We start from the raw sequence: 16,228 nt of genomic DNA on the forward strand, positions 1-16,228 counted from the left end.
ATTACGGTACCAAACAAGGGATATCCCCTTTTCAACAAAAAAAGAATTACCAAAATCGGTACATCCAGTAGAAAGTTATGCGGTATAATACAACGTAGGTCGACGAAAAAAGCGTCAAGTAAAAACGCATTATTAGATATAACTCGAAAAGTAGTTGTTAGATCTCAAATAAATTTAAATGGGACCAATTGGCACACACCACCTTTCGATTAAAACAAAATTTGTCGAAATCGGTCTACCCGGTCAAAAGTTCTGATGTAACATACATAAAAAAAAAAAAAAAAAATACAGTCGAATTGAGAACCTCCTCCTTTTTTGGAAGTCGGTTAAAAATACATTATTTGTACACCTTCTCACCATCTATAGAGCAAACATTTTAAATTTCAAGTCTCTTACTTCAAAAACAAAGGACTTTCATAAAAACTAATAAGAAAAATAAGATCAGGCAAAGATATAAAAAATATAAAAATCCTCTTGATTTAATATCTTTTAAATTGTTAACTCAACGTTGCCATAAACTGGCTTCAGCCAACTATAAGTCGTATTTGCAGAACATAGAGGATGGAATTTCAAAGAATCCAAAATTATATTGGTCCTACGTCAAAGCAAAGCGTGGTGGTACTGGAGCTATCCCTGCTGTCATGATTGATGGTGATCGTCGAGTGCATTCTGGTAGTGACATTTGTAATGCCTTCGCGACCAGCTTCTCCTCGGTTGCTTCTTGCTCCTATCCTCCTCTTAGTAATTTTGATAATGAAGATGCTGATGAGTGCTGGACAGGGAAATTAGCCTTCTCTAGTGATTGCTTATCGACACTAAGTATATCTCGCAGGCAGATCTATAGAAAATTACTCACTCTTAATGTATCTAAAGGTGCTGGACATGATCGAATCCCACCATTATTCATCTCTCGTTGCGCTTCAAATTTAGTGGAACCCCTTTTTGTCATCTTTAATTGCTCCCTTACTTCAGGAATATTTCCTTCTATCTGGAAAGTAGCGCAGGTCGTCCCTATATTTAAATATGGAGATGCTGAACTTTTCAGTAACTACAGGCCTATCTCCATCTTGTCCACCCTAGGAAAAGTTTTTGAGTCTTTGGTCTGTCCTGTACTTCAGAGTTATTTTAGTAAATATTTAAATGAAAACCAGCATGGTTTTGTCAAAGGAAGATCGGTAAATACAAACCTGGTTTTGTACGTGGAAGAAATTACAAAACACATTGATAGCAATAAACAAGTCGACGCTCTGTACACTGACTTTAGCAAAGCCTTTGATAGAGTTCCACACCAACTTATATTAAAAAAGTTGTCGGCGTACGGTGTTGTTGGTTCTGTCTTGTCTTGGCTAGAATCATACCTTTCTGGGCGTATTTTTTACGTAGTAGTCAATGGCTTTACCTCTACACCACGTGACATAAACTCTGGAGTGCCACAGGGATCTCATCTCGGTCCAATTCTTTTTAACATCTTTGTGAATGACCTTCCCCACTTCATAAAGCATTCTGTCCCTTCCTTATATGCTGATGACCTTAAGTTATGGAAGGTTATTGACACAGAAGAAGATGTCTCCCTTCTACAAAGTGACCTCAATGCTCTTGTGCGCTGGTGCGGAAGAAATGGTATGGAGCTCAATATCAAGAAATGCAATCACATAAAATTCACGAGAAAATTGTTTCCCATCTTATCGGTCTACTTTATTAACGGTGTGAGTCTAGAAGAAGTTGACGTAGTAAAAGATTTGGGAGTATTTTTGGATGGCAAAATGACTTTTGTTCCGCATATTGAAGGCATGGTTGGGAGAGCTTCCAAGCTGTTAGGTTTTGTTATCAGAAACGTCAGGGCATTTAAGCGCTCATCAACCAAAATAGCTCTCTATAATAGTATTGTGAGATCAGTTCTTGAATATGGTAGCGTGGTATGGCGTCCACATTATGCTTGTCACATATTACGTATAGAACGAATTCAAAAGCGGCTGGTTCGGCATTTAGTTTTCAATCATTACAGAGACAAGAAGTCACTCTCGTATAATGATATTTTAGAGTCACTGAAAATGCAAAGTTTAAACAGCCGTCGTGACTTACTTGATCTCTGTTTTTTCTATAAAATTATGAGAAATTATCTAAGTTGCCCAGCTCTTTTGGAAAAATTTATGTTTAGAGTCCCTCTTCGGATACCTCGCAAGCCGGTTGAGCCACTCTTTCGTCCACTTCGTAGAACAGTTTTGGGTGCAAACTCGCCAATCTCACGAATTTGTACGCTCTATAATAGGTGTGGGGGATCGATTGACGTACACTGCATGTCTCTAACTAGATTTAAAACAGAAATTGCCAATGGGCTGACTTAGTGGTTATTGTAATTATTATTATTATTATTTTTTTTTTTTTTGATTATTAGTCTTGGTGTTTAGCACATAATTTAGTTTCTAAGAAATTTTCTATTGTGTACATAATATAAAAAGCATGTGGAGTATACCTGTAACTGGTTGTGCAATTAGCACAAATAAATTAAATATTATATTGTAGATGTAAGTAACATTGTAACAATCGTTGGTGTACCAAATAAAAAAAAAAAAAAAAAACTTCTAACCCCCGTTTTATCCCCTTAGGGGTAGAATATCGTAAAATCCGTTCTTAGCGGATGTTTACACTCTATAAGGAACCTACCTGCCAAATTTCAAGTTTACATTTCGTGTCACTCTGTATGTTAGCGATAAATTCCGAAACTACTAAACCAATTTTATCAAATTTTGTTAGCATCTGTAATTTGGTTCAACTTGGGAGATAGGGTAGTTTTTATCTCAATTGGACCCGGAAGGTGGCGCTGCTATCGGTATGTAACTCCGAAACTACTGAACCAATATATATCAAATTGTGTAAACATCTGTAATTTGGTTTAACTTGGGAGATAAGGTAGTTTTTATCTCAATTGGACCCGGTAGGTGGCGCTGCTATCGGTATGTAACTCTGAAACTACTGAACCAATTTTTATCAAATTTTGTAAGCATCTGTTATTTGAGCAATTTGGGAGATACGGTAGTTTTTATCTGAATTGGACCCGGTAGGTGGCGCTGCTATCGGTATGTAAGCAATCAAATTTGTTAGCTGTTTTCCAGGCAGGACAACTTCATCATGCTCCGCTAGTCTATATTTAAACTATTATAAAATTAAAGTAAATTATAAAATAAAGTATTTAATTTTGTTTTGTTTTGAACTTATCACAGAGTAAGCCTAATTATGCCTAAATATAAAAACAAAAATAAAGTGAAACATGGCCGATATACTACCTGACCTACCTCTTGCTAAAATAATAATAGACGTCCTAAACATTTTTATTACTAAAGTAATACTTACGTAGGCGAGGTGAATCACGTATTTGAATGTAGGTATAAGGTATACCTACTACCTACCTACTCGTACATGATTTATATAATGAAATATAATTTGTAGATACATATAAATCATATCTTACATACTTTTTATAGTAACTTTGTGCAATGATTTTTAGAATATGTATGTATTGTTAAAATCTATTTATGTTTATTCACATAAATATAAACATATATGTTTATCAACTATACATGTAATAAAATGGTAGTAAAGTCAAAACTGTAAATTGAATATTTTTTTAAAGAATACTTGGGGTGTGATCTACTATCAATACCGAAGCCACAAATATAGTTTTTAGAATTTTTGTCTGTTGGTTGGATTTACTTCAAATTTGGCACGAATATTATTAAGAAGTCGGGTCAACATATAGGCTACATATTATCATGCTATCACCTACCGGGAACGAGCAGTGAACCTTTATTTCCTCAACGCATTCTGTAACAACGTGTAATCTAACGACGCATATTTGATTGTTGTTGTTATTATGTTAATAACCATGTTATATAAGCTAGCTTCACACTATAAAAATCACGCAATATAAGTAACTAAGCCGATAAACATAATTAAATGAATATAAGTAGACAAGACAATTTTAAAGCAGCGCCATCTATGAGATTTTTCTGTACATATGAAATGTAAAGAAGAAACGGGTAAATGAATGTTATTTTAAAAGGTATAATCGTAGGTATTTTTGGTGCTGTATAGCGTTCAGGCAGACGACGTCGCGGGCAACAGCTAGTAATATAATAAAACGAAAAATAAATGAACAGAATTTCTTGTCTCTGAGAAAACAAATATAAAAGCAACACAATTTGAAAAAAAAATGTTGAATTTTATATATTTTCTAGTTCTTGGTTTTTTTTTTAATTTTGTTGATTGGTTTTTAGTTAAGTACATAAAAGTATTTAGGAAATTAGTATTAGGAAATATGTTAGAAAATATTGTTATTTTACCGTAAAATAAAATAAATCAAACAAAATAATAATAATAAATAACAAAATAATAATATAATAATAATAATAATATAATAATAATAATAATAATAATTGAAACTATTAAGTGAAATAAAAAACAAAATAAATAATTGAAAAAAAAAGTTTATTAGTAATATTTTAGTTTAACAAACGTCATATTATACAGTCGTGTGACTGATATTACGTCACTTCCGTTATATATTTTTCTTACGGCTTTAGTATCACATTTTTTTCAGTTCGGTCGCCCAGCCAAATGTCAAGCCTGCCGTAAGGAACTTCGTTCCAAAAATCAAATAAATGAATACAATAACAACGATGCGACACATCTGATTTCTAGCATAATCTTCAGTTCCTTCTAATGTGTATAATGTTTTATACGTACGCATGTTGGTAGATGGCGTCAAACTAACAAATACTTACACAAAGACAAAATCTTCAAGGTCATTGAGTATGTGATGCCCTTAATACATTTGATACATTCAGCATAGCACATCTACAGCTAAATGACTGAAAACTGTCAGTCAAGTATTTTATCTCAGCATCAAAGGACTCGTACAGTCAAGAACCACGCTTTTACTATCAAAAGAGTGTCTATATTATCAAAATATGTAAACACCGGATCCGGTTTACCGGATCGCAATCGCTACCCGCTCCTTGTATCACCATAGAGAGTCTATTCTGAGAAGTCGTAAAGGATTTTTGATGACTTTAAATATTTTATTGTATTCCATTCCGCGTAGATTATAATGTATAATTATCATATCGGTAATTACGTTCTTACTACGTTAGTATATTTTTATTATAGCATACCCGTTTACCATTACTTTTTACTCCCATTAAGAAAATAACTTTGGTAACCCCCATATTAAATCTTATAAGTATATAACTTTCGAAGAATTACAAATAATTTATTTATTTTAAAAATTATAAATAATAGTTTGTGACATTACGTTACTCCGTCCATGTATCATTCGAAAAACAAAAATATTTGAAATTATATCAAACTCGAATTCGATGAAACGTCACGAATATCACAAGTCCCGCTATGTCACAATCGTTCTTCACTATAACTGTCGCACAGGGGCGAGGGCGGGCGCACGCGCGCGCGCGCCCCCGTGGCCAAGCGGCGTGTGGTGCGGCGCTCAAGCGACGACAGCGAGGAGGAGTCCAGCGAGGACGAGCCGCCCGGGCCCGAGCCGGCGCCGCGCGAGTGGGGCGCGCCCTGGGCCTCTTCGCCGCACTCCAGTGAGTACCGCCTGGTCTCTCGGGTGTCTGATCCAATAGTTGGTGTTGCCATGGATACATTTATTATAAAAATAAATAATAAACAAATAAATATACATATAGGCAACTAACTCAATGCCTCTGTTCTATAAGTAACACCCGACCGATATAGCTATATGTTTTTTTAGTGGTAAATATACATTTTAATAGTACATATATGAATAAATAATTGTATAACACTCAGCTCCGGGCCGGGAATCGAATTTAGAACCCTCGAAGAAGGGAACCCCGCTATTCCAAATTGCGCTAAATGCTAGTCGAAAGTAAGATGATTCAAAATATGAAGGAAAAAAGAAGGGTAAATTTAGAATTTTTCACATAATTATACGTGTATATATTGCAGCATATTATAGCAGTATATAATTAACGTCGACTTGAAATGAGCGTCAAAATAGTTTTATAAAAAAAAAAATGTGTAAAGCTCATTGACACACACTGAATTGTGGAGAAATGAGTGGTAATCGTACACGTATAAATCCGCGCGGGTCTCCCGATGAATGTAAACATGTCTGGGCAACGAGGCCGCCAGTGCTCACCAGTCGTGCGGTGCACAGACCGCAGCCGGCGCGCGAGCAGCAAGCGCAGCGCCAGCGCGGGCGGCGCGCGGCGGCGCGTGGCGCGCTCCAAGCGACGCCGCGCCGCGCCCGCCGCCATCGCCGGCCTCGACCTGCTGCACTCCACCACGCTGGCCTCCACGCTACGCAACGGCGCCGTGAGTACTACTAGCTATACTAGCTTATATGCGAGGTGAAGCTGGACGGGATCGAAAAAAGCATTTTTTAAATCAAAAATTTGTTTATTTGAATATTAAGTGCTTCGAGGATTGAAAAAAGGAAAAAAGCGTTGGCATATGTGTAGTATATCCGAGGGGACTGATACAGGAATAGGTACTTTTGGACAGAATAACATAGATACTCATGAATAAATAAACACTTTTTAATAATTGTATTTGCTCGCAAACTTCAATTACATCAACAAGTAATACAACGTAGGCAGATGAAAAAATAGTCAAGTAAATACGCGTTATCAAAGATTACTCAAAAAGTTGTTATCAGATCTCGATGAAATTTAAATATGACTACATGATAAACACCAGCTTTCGATTAAATTATAAATCATCAAAATCGGTACACCCAGTAAAAAGTTATGCGGTACAGCATAGGTCGACGAAAAAATTGTCAGGTAAAAACGCATTATTAGATATAACTCGAAAAGTAGTTGTTAGATCTCAAACAAATTAAAGTGGGACCAAATGACACACCTTTCGATTAAAAAAAAATTCGTCGAAATCGACCCACCCAGTCAAAAGCCTTTCGATTAAAAAAAAATCATCGAAATCAACCCACCCAGTCAAAAGTTCTGAACGAACATACATAAAAAAATACAGTCGAATTGAAAACTTCCTCCTTTTTTGGAAGTCGGTTAAAAAGTACAAAATATGCGAATTTTTGAAAAGACGTTTTCAGAGCTTTACACTAATGCAATGTTACTAGTTACAATATTAGTTCACATTAAAGAAATGAAATGAAAACATACATATATTTCGCTATAAGGTCTATTGTAGGTACATATAAAAAAAAAAATCATAAAGTCGTGTCAGCAAAATCAACTAACAATTTCAAAGTTACTACATTGGAACATTAGATACATTACAAACTTATGTAATGTACCCAGTATTCATTTACAAAATCAAAAATTATTCAAGTAGGCTTCAAAAGCACTTGAATCGTTATTCTACTAATTAAAATTACATTTGTCATAATTAATTATCGTTAAAAGTGAAGCTACCACCGATTTGTTATGAAGATATTGCAGAGAAAAATCAGCAACAAAGTCCTCATAAAAAAAAAACTGTTTTATAATAAAGGCGGCAATATATCTTGCTAGAAATATAGCGGCACTAAATCCTCACATTCTTGTTAGATATTTAAATTGATATATGTTATATTCTACAGTTATTATATATACATATGTCGGAGAAAAACTAGTCTTGTCGACATCGTCATTAGTGGTAGCAGGTCTAGTGGGCGTCATCATCGGGTTAAATGCCAGCACAAAACAAAGTATTCACTGTACTATAAAGTTTATTGAATATTTTTACACAACGAATAACTTGTAACACTAATTAAACGATTAATTCGAGCAGCGGGTTCAAGGTACCGATCTGACTTCACTAAAGTATTAACCAACCACACCGTAACAACCACGATTTTATAATAATGATCCACCGCGATCAATCACCGTATATCTACCCTCACCACTGAACGTTAAGATGGCGCCTCGACCCCGCTCGAAGCCTACCCTCTGCTCTGACATAATGTGCAATAAAGTCTTTATAAAAATTACTTTTAAACTAAATTAAATTTAAACAATACAAAAATCTAAGAAATTAAACAAATTATAATTATGATTTAACAAAGTATTTTCTAAGCTAATTCATATAGTCTTCATGTAACCAGCAATCAACTCCATTCTCACTACTTCCTCCGACATATATATACACCTTACACTAATACGCTGTTGAAAGTTTAGTCTTTACTCTTTTACGAGCCCCGATGCAAAGTAGTTCGTCTAGTGTGAAAATTTCTCTGTGCGATTTTTTCTAACTTCATTATTTTTGTATATCTATTCTACTACCGCATGTCGCGTTACTTATGCAATTTTTTAATTATGAACAATTAAACTATTTTAGCTTTTTAAATTTATACATACCTATCCTGTTTTAAATTCGAAGAAGTTATAAGCAAAATAATAAGTGCTGTGTGGCTACGGCACTAAAGAATTTAGCCACCCCCTCTCTTCCCGTGGGTGTCGTAAGAGGCGACTAAGGGATAACAAGGTTCCACAACCACCTTGGAACTTGGAAGCCGACCGATGGCGGGATAACCATCCAACTGCTGGCTTTGAAATACACAGGCCGAAGACGGGCAGCAGCGTCTTCGGTGCGACAAAGCCAGTACTGCGGTCACCAACCCGCCTTCCCAGTGTGGTGACTATGGGCAAAACACATGAGTTCACGTTATTTTTGGCGTAAACTTGTGGAGGCCTATGTCCAGCAGTGGACTGTATAGGCTGTAATGATGATGATGATGATAAGCAAAATAGTTCGTCTAATTGTTAATCGATGCAAAAGAGTTCGTCTATCGGTGATTATTCCTTCTTTGTACAATTATGTTGCATAATTTAAATTTGTGAAAGTAAAGGCAAATTTACACAGGGTCAGTAGCTGTCGCCAGTGCTGGCGCCGAAAACTGACTCATACGATTTACACACAGTCAGTATTTCGTCAGTAGTCTTATGGTGTACACACGTTTGTAAAGTCAGTGCGGATAAATGAATTTTCGAAAATAGCTAAACATCAGAGTTAATAATTTGTTGAGAAAATGTACCTTTGTGATGATGCAAGGTCTAAGTGGTATGTTGGAAGAAGAGATATCTAAAAAGAAATGAATTTGGGTAAGAAAATGGATAGATGACAGAGATCAAACTGGAGGCTCAGCTCTGTTGTTAACCCAGTTGAGAATTGAAGATCCTGGGGAATACAAACTGGCTTTGAGAATAACTATTAAGCGTGAAGACACATTTATGAGAGACGCCTTGCCCTAATTTATTATCCCACAGACATTCATTATCGCGGTATAGTTCAATAATCTTTAAGTTCTCTGTATCGCTCAGTTTTCGCGTCATTTTGTGATGTGGTGCAACGCAGCGTGGTCTCCCGTTCAATAAAGCGGCAGCGACTGAAGGCAGATTTACATTGACTCAGTAACTAACGTCAGTGCATTGCCGAGTCAGTGCTGACCTGGTACTGCCATCGTGTAAATTGATTTCAAGTCAGTACAGCACTATTGCGTCAGTACTGACTTCAATATTCCCGCTTCATATTTTTCGGCGTCAGTCCGCGCCCTCCACCACCCACGCTAGCACAACTGACGCCGTATAATGCCGTGTCTAAAAATACTGTGTCATTTGTCAAGTGAGACACTATAAATTCTGAAATTTTCAGTTTTTTTCAAATAACAATGGGTCGTGGCAAACCCGTGTGTGAAGAGCTTCGAAAGCGAATAGTTTGTGGGGTCGATGCTGGCAAATCAAGTTACCAAATATCTAAAGACTTGCTACTTTCCAGGTCTACAGTCCAATCTATCATTCAGCACTATAAAAATAATAGAACGACTTCTTGTTTGAAGAAAATTGGTCGACCACGCATCACAAGTGCAGCAGAAAACAGAATCCTGAAGAAAATAATCAAAAATAGTGCTCGAACTGGAGAACTCACGGTGCAATGGAAGGACATGATCCACAAAGACGTCTCAGTTGTTACTTGCAAAAGAGTCCTAAAAAGAAATGGGTTACGGATTTTACACCGCTAAGGAGAAACCACTGTTAACTGCTATACAAAAGAAAAAGAGGTTGAAGTTTGCTCGTGATCATTTAAATTGGACTTCCGATCAATGGCATAGTATCATTTGGAGTGACGAGTCCAAATTTGAAGTGACAATCGGCGATGAAAGGAAAAAAGTGATTCGGAAAAAAATGAGGCATTTCATACTGATTGTCTCAAACGCAAAGTGAAGGCTGCATGTCTGCACAAGGTGTTGGTGGTATGCAGTTTGTGGATGGTTCTGTCGATTCCGCAAGGTATTAAACCTTTGGAAACCAACCTTAACCTTTGGAAGAGAATTTACTGCCCTCTATTCCGTCATTCAAGCATCAAGATTCCTTCATTTTTCAACAGGATGGTGCTTCCTGCCATACTGCAAGGACAACAAAGACGTGTCTACTGGCAAAAAGCATCCCTACAATCGAATGGTCATCTAACAGCCTGGACTTGTCGCCGATCGAAACCCTATGGTGGAAAATAAAAAAAGATCTCCGTAAAAATCCATCAAGATCGAAGAGCGACTTAAAGGCTAAACTCTTGGCTGTCTGGGAGTCAATTACGCCTGAAAAGTGTATAGCGTTGGTTGCAACCATGCCTCTTCGCATTAAAGCTGTCATTGAGAGCAAAGGCGACATAACTAAGTGGTAGACGAACTATTTTGCGTGAGTGACAATGGTAGACGAATATTTTTGTGGTATGTTTTTTATATTTTTTTTTTTACATTTTTTATGTTATATAAAGTCATGAAAGAATTTCAATTATGTTAAAATAAACTTTAAAATGTTCCTCAAATTGTGGTTTACTTTTTTAATATAAGTTTACGCTTTGCACTACTTTCCATACTAGACGAACTATTTTGCGTCGGGGCTCGTACTCAAGGGAAATCCTCCATTGGGCAATCTGAGCGACTTCGGTGGTTTTCGATAGACTCAGAAAATAAATAAATATTTTTTAATTTTATTTGACAGCCGCAGAGCTTGTGACAAGATTTTTCTTTAAGCGGGGAATATTTGAGCAAATTAGATTTAACAGGTGCCACAACGGGTCCGGTTAAACGTCACGCGGCTCACCTATACACCAAATGTGTTATATCGATACTGAATGCCGGCTACGTTGTCTAAACTCCATCTAAAAATAAAAGTCTTATTATGTAAATAAACTCCTTACCGTAAGAAAAATACGCATTTCCAGTGTAATCACACACAATGGGTACTAGATAATTATTGTAGCATCTGGATCTTTACATGAAGTACCGTCAAACTAATATTTTTTGCACAAAAACGAATTCGCTGTAACCTCAAACTTACAAGTGACATTTATCATTACTCTGCCTTGTCTTTGGTTTTTAGGGAGGGACGTTCTTTGATATCGATAAAATCTCAAGGTCAATGATATTTAAAAAAATAACAGCATTTTAGTTCGAACTTTTTATAAATCATAAAAAGTTAAAACGGCCACTAAATTTAAATAGTGTCTTACTTAAAGCGACTCTGAGAGAGGCATTACTTTATTTTTTATCAATAAGACCGTATGTCTTTATCTGTGGTAATAATTTCTTTAAATCTCATTGAAAATACTTTTAGTGTTTCATGCATATTATTTATTATATATTATAAGTTATTATTTCACTATTTTAAATATTTCTATGTATTCAGTTTATTATTTTTATTTATTTGAATTTTTGATTGAAAACTGAATCAAATTAATTAATTTTTTAATGAAAGGGACTATGTGATGTTTTTATTATCTTTTTTTTCATTATTTTTATTATTATTTCATTGTTATTTTTTTTTTTTCTTAATTTTTTAATTTTATATTATTTTTTTATACAAGTTCAGTGTGTTATTGTGACGCTTGACGTCTGATGTCATTAATGCAGGCTCTGACAGAAGAACAGAGCCTTAGCAGTAAACAGTTGCTGCTAAGCAATGCTGAAGAAGAGACCTGGTTGGCCTTCTTGAACTTGTTTTATGTTTTTAAATTTCTACTCTTGCCGCTGTATTCGTTTTTCTCTCTTTTTCTTTTAATTTAATACTTTGTTTTACTGTGCAGGATGTAATTGTTTATAATGAGGCCAATAAATAACTTTTCTTTCTTTCTTTGTCATCAAATTGCAAATACTTTTTTTAGGGAGTTGTAACACGATAGTGTGAATCCCCAGCTAAGGCAATGTGCCCCTAATACAAATAGACTTTATATATTGATGAAAATTTCCCTGTACTTCCATTAGTTTCTAAGTAGAAAATGTTTTAATTAGATAGTAATTACAACATAACGAAATGGCGATGTATGAAAATGCCACAACCCAAGAGTAAAATTTGTTACAACACTTAGTAACCTCAAATACCGAAAAGTATCGGAAATCTAATTTGAAACGCGCATACAGGCTGCACCCTGCTAATGTTGCTAGTCTTATATCGTTCGGGTTCTCAAAAAAACTATTTGCATATAAAAAATACAGGAAAATAGAAAAACATATATCAGATAATGTTATATGGATTTCCTAGTATACAATGCACATGGTTTTGGTTAGAAATGAAAAAAAAATCCTTTAAGAACGAATAAAAATCTGATGAACGATACCAACCCTCTAAATCTAAATTCTGGTCTGGTAATTTACCGACATCGACATTTATCTACATACATCACAGCACTATAGTAGTCTATGGTTACCCATTCCGATTTTAGTGTCAGTAATTATTTTAAGCGCTTGTGGCCAATCATAACGTGTGTGTGCCATAAACCTTTTACTGCTAGGTTACTTTATTAAACTTTTGATATTGATTTATGAACAAACGTCTAACACTCTAAGACCCCTCGTATATTCTATTTTTTTGGAATAGTCCTAAATAGTAAACAAATATGGCGTACTTCCGACCATAGACAATAGAGTAATATTGTAAGTATAGTAAAGTGACACAAAGAGCAAATGAATGAAGAATGTTAATAAGCCATAGACGAATATAAAATTCATTTTATGTTCAAATATTAACGCTAACATATCGCTAAAATTATTTCAAAATCTAAAAAAAATATATATTGAATATTTTTGCTAAAAATTAGTAGAGGTTACAGAATTACGAAAAAAAAATATATTAATCGAGCATCGAGCATAAAAGGCAACAAATTTATATTTCGTTTATGTGAAATGGTCGGTAAAAAAGACGCCAAAAATAAAATTTACAACAAAATAGGGCCGCCTGTGTCTAAAAAAAAAGTCGACCCTATTAATATTATTGTCACATTATTTGTATTTACTATTGTTACGGCCCTAGCCAGTCCAGCAGAGCCTCAGAGGTCGGGGCCCATCAGCGACCTCCCGGCGGACTGCCTAGGGTCGGGTACGGAATACCTATGGCTATCAGGATATGCGGCGTGAGCAATGAATACAAAAAAGGGGTTGAAAAATAAGAAGGAAATTGCACTTACCTTCGAAGGGCAGCTAGGGTCTATTGGGGTCGAAGATCGCCAGGGAACGTGTGTAGGTCGTGTGGTGTAGTGTGACGTTAAGTGTAAAATAGGTGTCCTGACAGTCCTCGATAAGGAGGCCCCAGGCCCCCAGACTTCGACAGTGAGTAGACACCCCCAGTCACTCGCCAGCAGACACGTCACAGAATTGATTATAACGAAATAAATAACTCAGTCAATACACAAGCAGTTACAGTCTCAAGCACAACAACAAATATTTACAGTTAAGTTATAAGCACAGCAATTAAATATTTACAGTTACCAAATAAATCGTTAGATATATTCACAGGACTGCGTGCGGTCACGCCAGCAAAGAGTCCAAACCCAACATTGGGGTTCTCATAAAGCTACACAGAAAATTGCGTTCGTGCAGAGCGAATTCGAGACACTTCGCCATATCGAGAAACGATACGACCACTACCGTGCAGAGCGAACGCGAGACTTTTACAGTTAAGTTATAAGTACAGCAATTAAAACGGTAGCAGTAAAGTAAGTAAGTAAGCAGTTAATAAACCACGAGGCACGCGCAAAACAATAAGTCCAACAATGGGAACTGGCCGGCCGTCGAGCAGCGATACGGCCACACCTTGCAGAGCGGACGCGAGACTATATTCGCCGTATCGAGCAGCGATACGTCCGCTACCGTGAGAGCGGAATCGAGACTGTTCGCCGCTAAGCGGCGCGGGCGACGGCGACGGCGGGGGGTCGTGCCACCTGGCGATATCACCGATGAAGCCCATACAGAAAAAAGCGTCGCTAACGCAGCGAAATGGTATTACAAAATCATAAGTAATAAATGACAGAGCCACGGTTAAACTAAACCCTAAGGCAACCGCTCTAAGGCGCGATTTGGCCTAAACAATCCCCCGTCCCGGACAGAAGGGCATTATGTCCGCGAGCAAATCGGTAAACGAAACAGGGTCGGATCGGATCAGGTCAGGGACCCCACGGCAAAAACAAAACAGCTAAGTGCGGCCACAAAGGCTTCAGTGCTGAGGGCACTTACAAGTTTCAGATGAACGGCCTTAGTGGAGAGACACACGAACACGCACAGGTAGGCTCCATGTGAGCACGCGTTACGAAAGCAGGACGACTTGACTAAGACAGGGCCAGCGAAATTAGTTCCGACTCCAGCGAATGGTCGGATGGCAGTGACGCGATCGGCTGGCAAGTCGCCCATCATAGGGTGAGAAATGGCGGCCTTCAGTTTGTAGCACGGGATACATTTAAAGATGACGCTCCGGATGGTGCGTCGGCCCTAAGACAGGGCCAGCAAATTAATTCAGCTCTTCCCCTAGGAGCGGGAGGCTCCAGGCCTCCGATGCCAAACATTCGACGTGATTCAGAGCTCCAGGGGAGCCCTAGTCTTCCCACCAACCAAATAGAGGCCACACAATGTTGTGAACCCGAGTCCAACAAGGCGCGAGATGTTAGACAGTCGCCCTTCGGGTTGTACACCTGCACTGAGGCTGTCTGCAAAAGGACAGTTTGACAGCTTAAAGGCTCAGTGGAGGTGGCCGTGGTGGGAGATAGGGCGGCAGCTACCTAGTTGGAGCTGCCTCCATCGGACCAGTCCTCGCGCCGGGGGTCCTCGTAGCGGCAGTCAGGTGACAACTCGACCACCGGCGGCAAGGTAGCGCTAAGCGGAGAGGCCCGGAACTCAGAGGGCCCCGGCCTAGCGGGCCGGGACAGATAAGAGGTCCTAGGGACCTGGTAAGGTCGCCGACTCCGACCAAGGGGGGGAGGGTGGCGCTCCAATCGCGGCCACTTAGCTAAGGGAGGAGACAGTGGTCTTGACGACAGCTGAGTGGCGGCGAACTCTCTCTCGACCCGCTGAGGAGGGGGGTTGCAGACCCCCCCGCCCCTGGCATGGTGACCCCCCAACTGCTCAGGGGAATGTCCCCTGTTCAAACCTGGGGCGCAGTGGTTGGTGGGCGAACGAGAAGCGTCACGCGCCAGAGGGGGCTGACTAGCGCCCCCGCCCGTGGCAGCGGCGCGGTCGGAAGGGGCGCGAGGAGGAGCTCTGAACGGGCCCAGGCACAAGACCTCATGATGAGGACCCGAGCAGTGCGGACAGGGCCGCTGGTGCGGACAGTCCCTTTGCAAGTGCCGCTCCAAACAAGAGAAGCACCAGCGGCGATCGCGAGCTATGTTCCGCCTCGCCTTGGCGGGCTTAGCCCGCAGCTTAGGGCAAGCCGCGGCCCGGTGCTCCGACCCGCGGCAGTAGTTGCAGTTAGTAGGAGGAGGAGGAGATTCCCTGGCCACTAGGCCTGTATATGTAGGGAGAGGGCGGCGCCCTCCGGAAGGAGCTCCAGCTGCCTTCCGCGGTGTCGGCGATGACCTCCCGGGCGGGTTGAGCCCCTCAGATGCCCTGGAGGTGCCAGCAGCGCCCGCCGCGTTTGCGACCTGCCTACACCGTTGCTCTAAAAAGAGCAGCAGGTCTCTAAAAGACGGGATATGATCCGCTCCGTCCCCGCCATACCTCTCCTCAAAATGGATCCGCAGATTGAGGGGTAGGCGGGACAGTACGAGGTGGAGCAACAAAAAAGATCCTCCGGCCCCTTCGTCGACCGGAAGCTCCAGACGCCTCAGCGAATTGCACGCGACTACGACAGGATTAATAATATCCTGACGTAGCCTCGTCCTGTCAGTCAGTAGCGGGAGATTCAGAAGCTGTCGGGCATATTCGTCAGCCAGCAGCCGGGTGTTTGCGTACCTCCTCTCTAGGAGG

At 39.1% G+C, this 16,228-nt stretch overlaps 1 protein-coding gene across 1 annotated transcript in view; it reads left to right on the forward strand.

Moving 5' to 3' along the window:
• The window catches only part of LOC123656135 (histone-lysine N-methyltransferase, H3 lysine-79 specific), a 53,155-nt gene that overhangs the window by 26,541 nt on the left and 10,386 nt on the right, over positions 1-16,228 (forward strand). The window contains 2 exon segments of the mRNA XM_045591847.1: positions 5,443-5,606; positions 6,200-6,357. Coding sequence (XP_045447803.1) covers positions 5,443-5,606; positions 6,200-6,357 — 322 coding nt within the window.

This window comes from Melitaea cinxia, chromosome 1, assembly GCF_905220565.1.
Source record: "Melitaea cinxia chromosome 1, ilMelCinx1.1, whole genome shotgun sequence".
NCBI lineage: Eukaryota > Metazoa > Arthropoda > Insecta > Lepidoptera > Nymphalidae > Melitaea > Melitaea cinxia.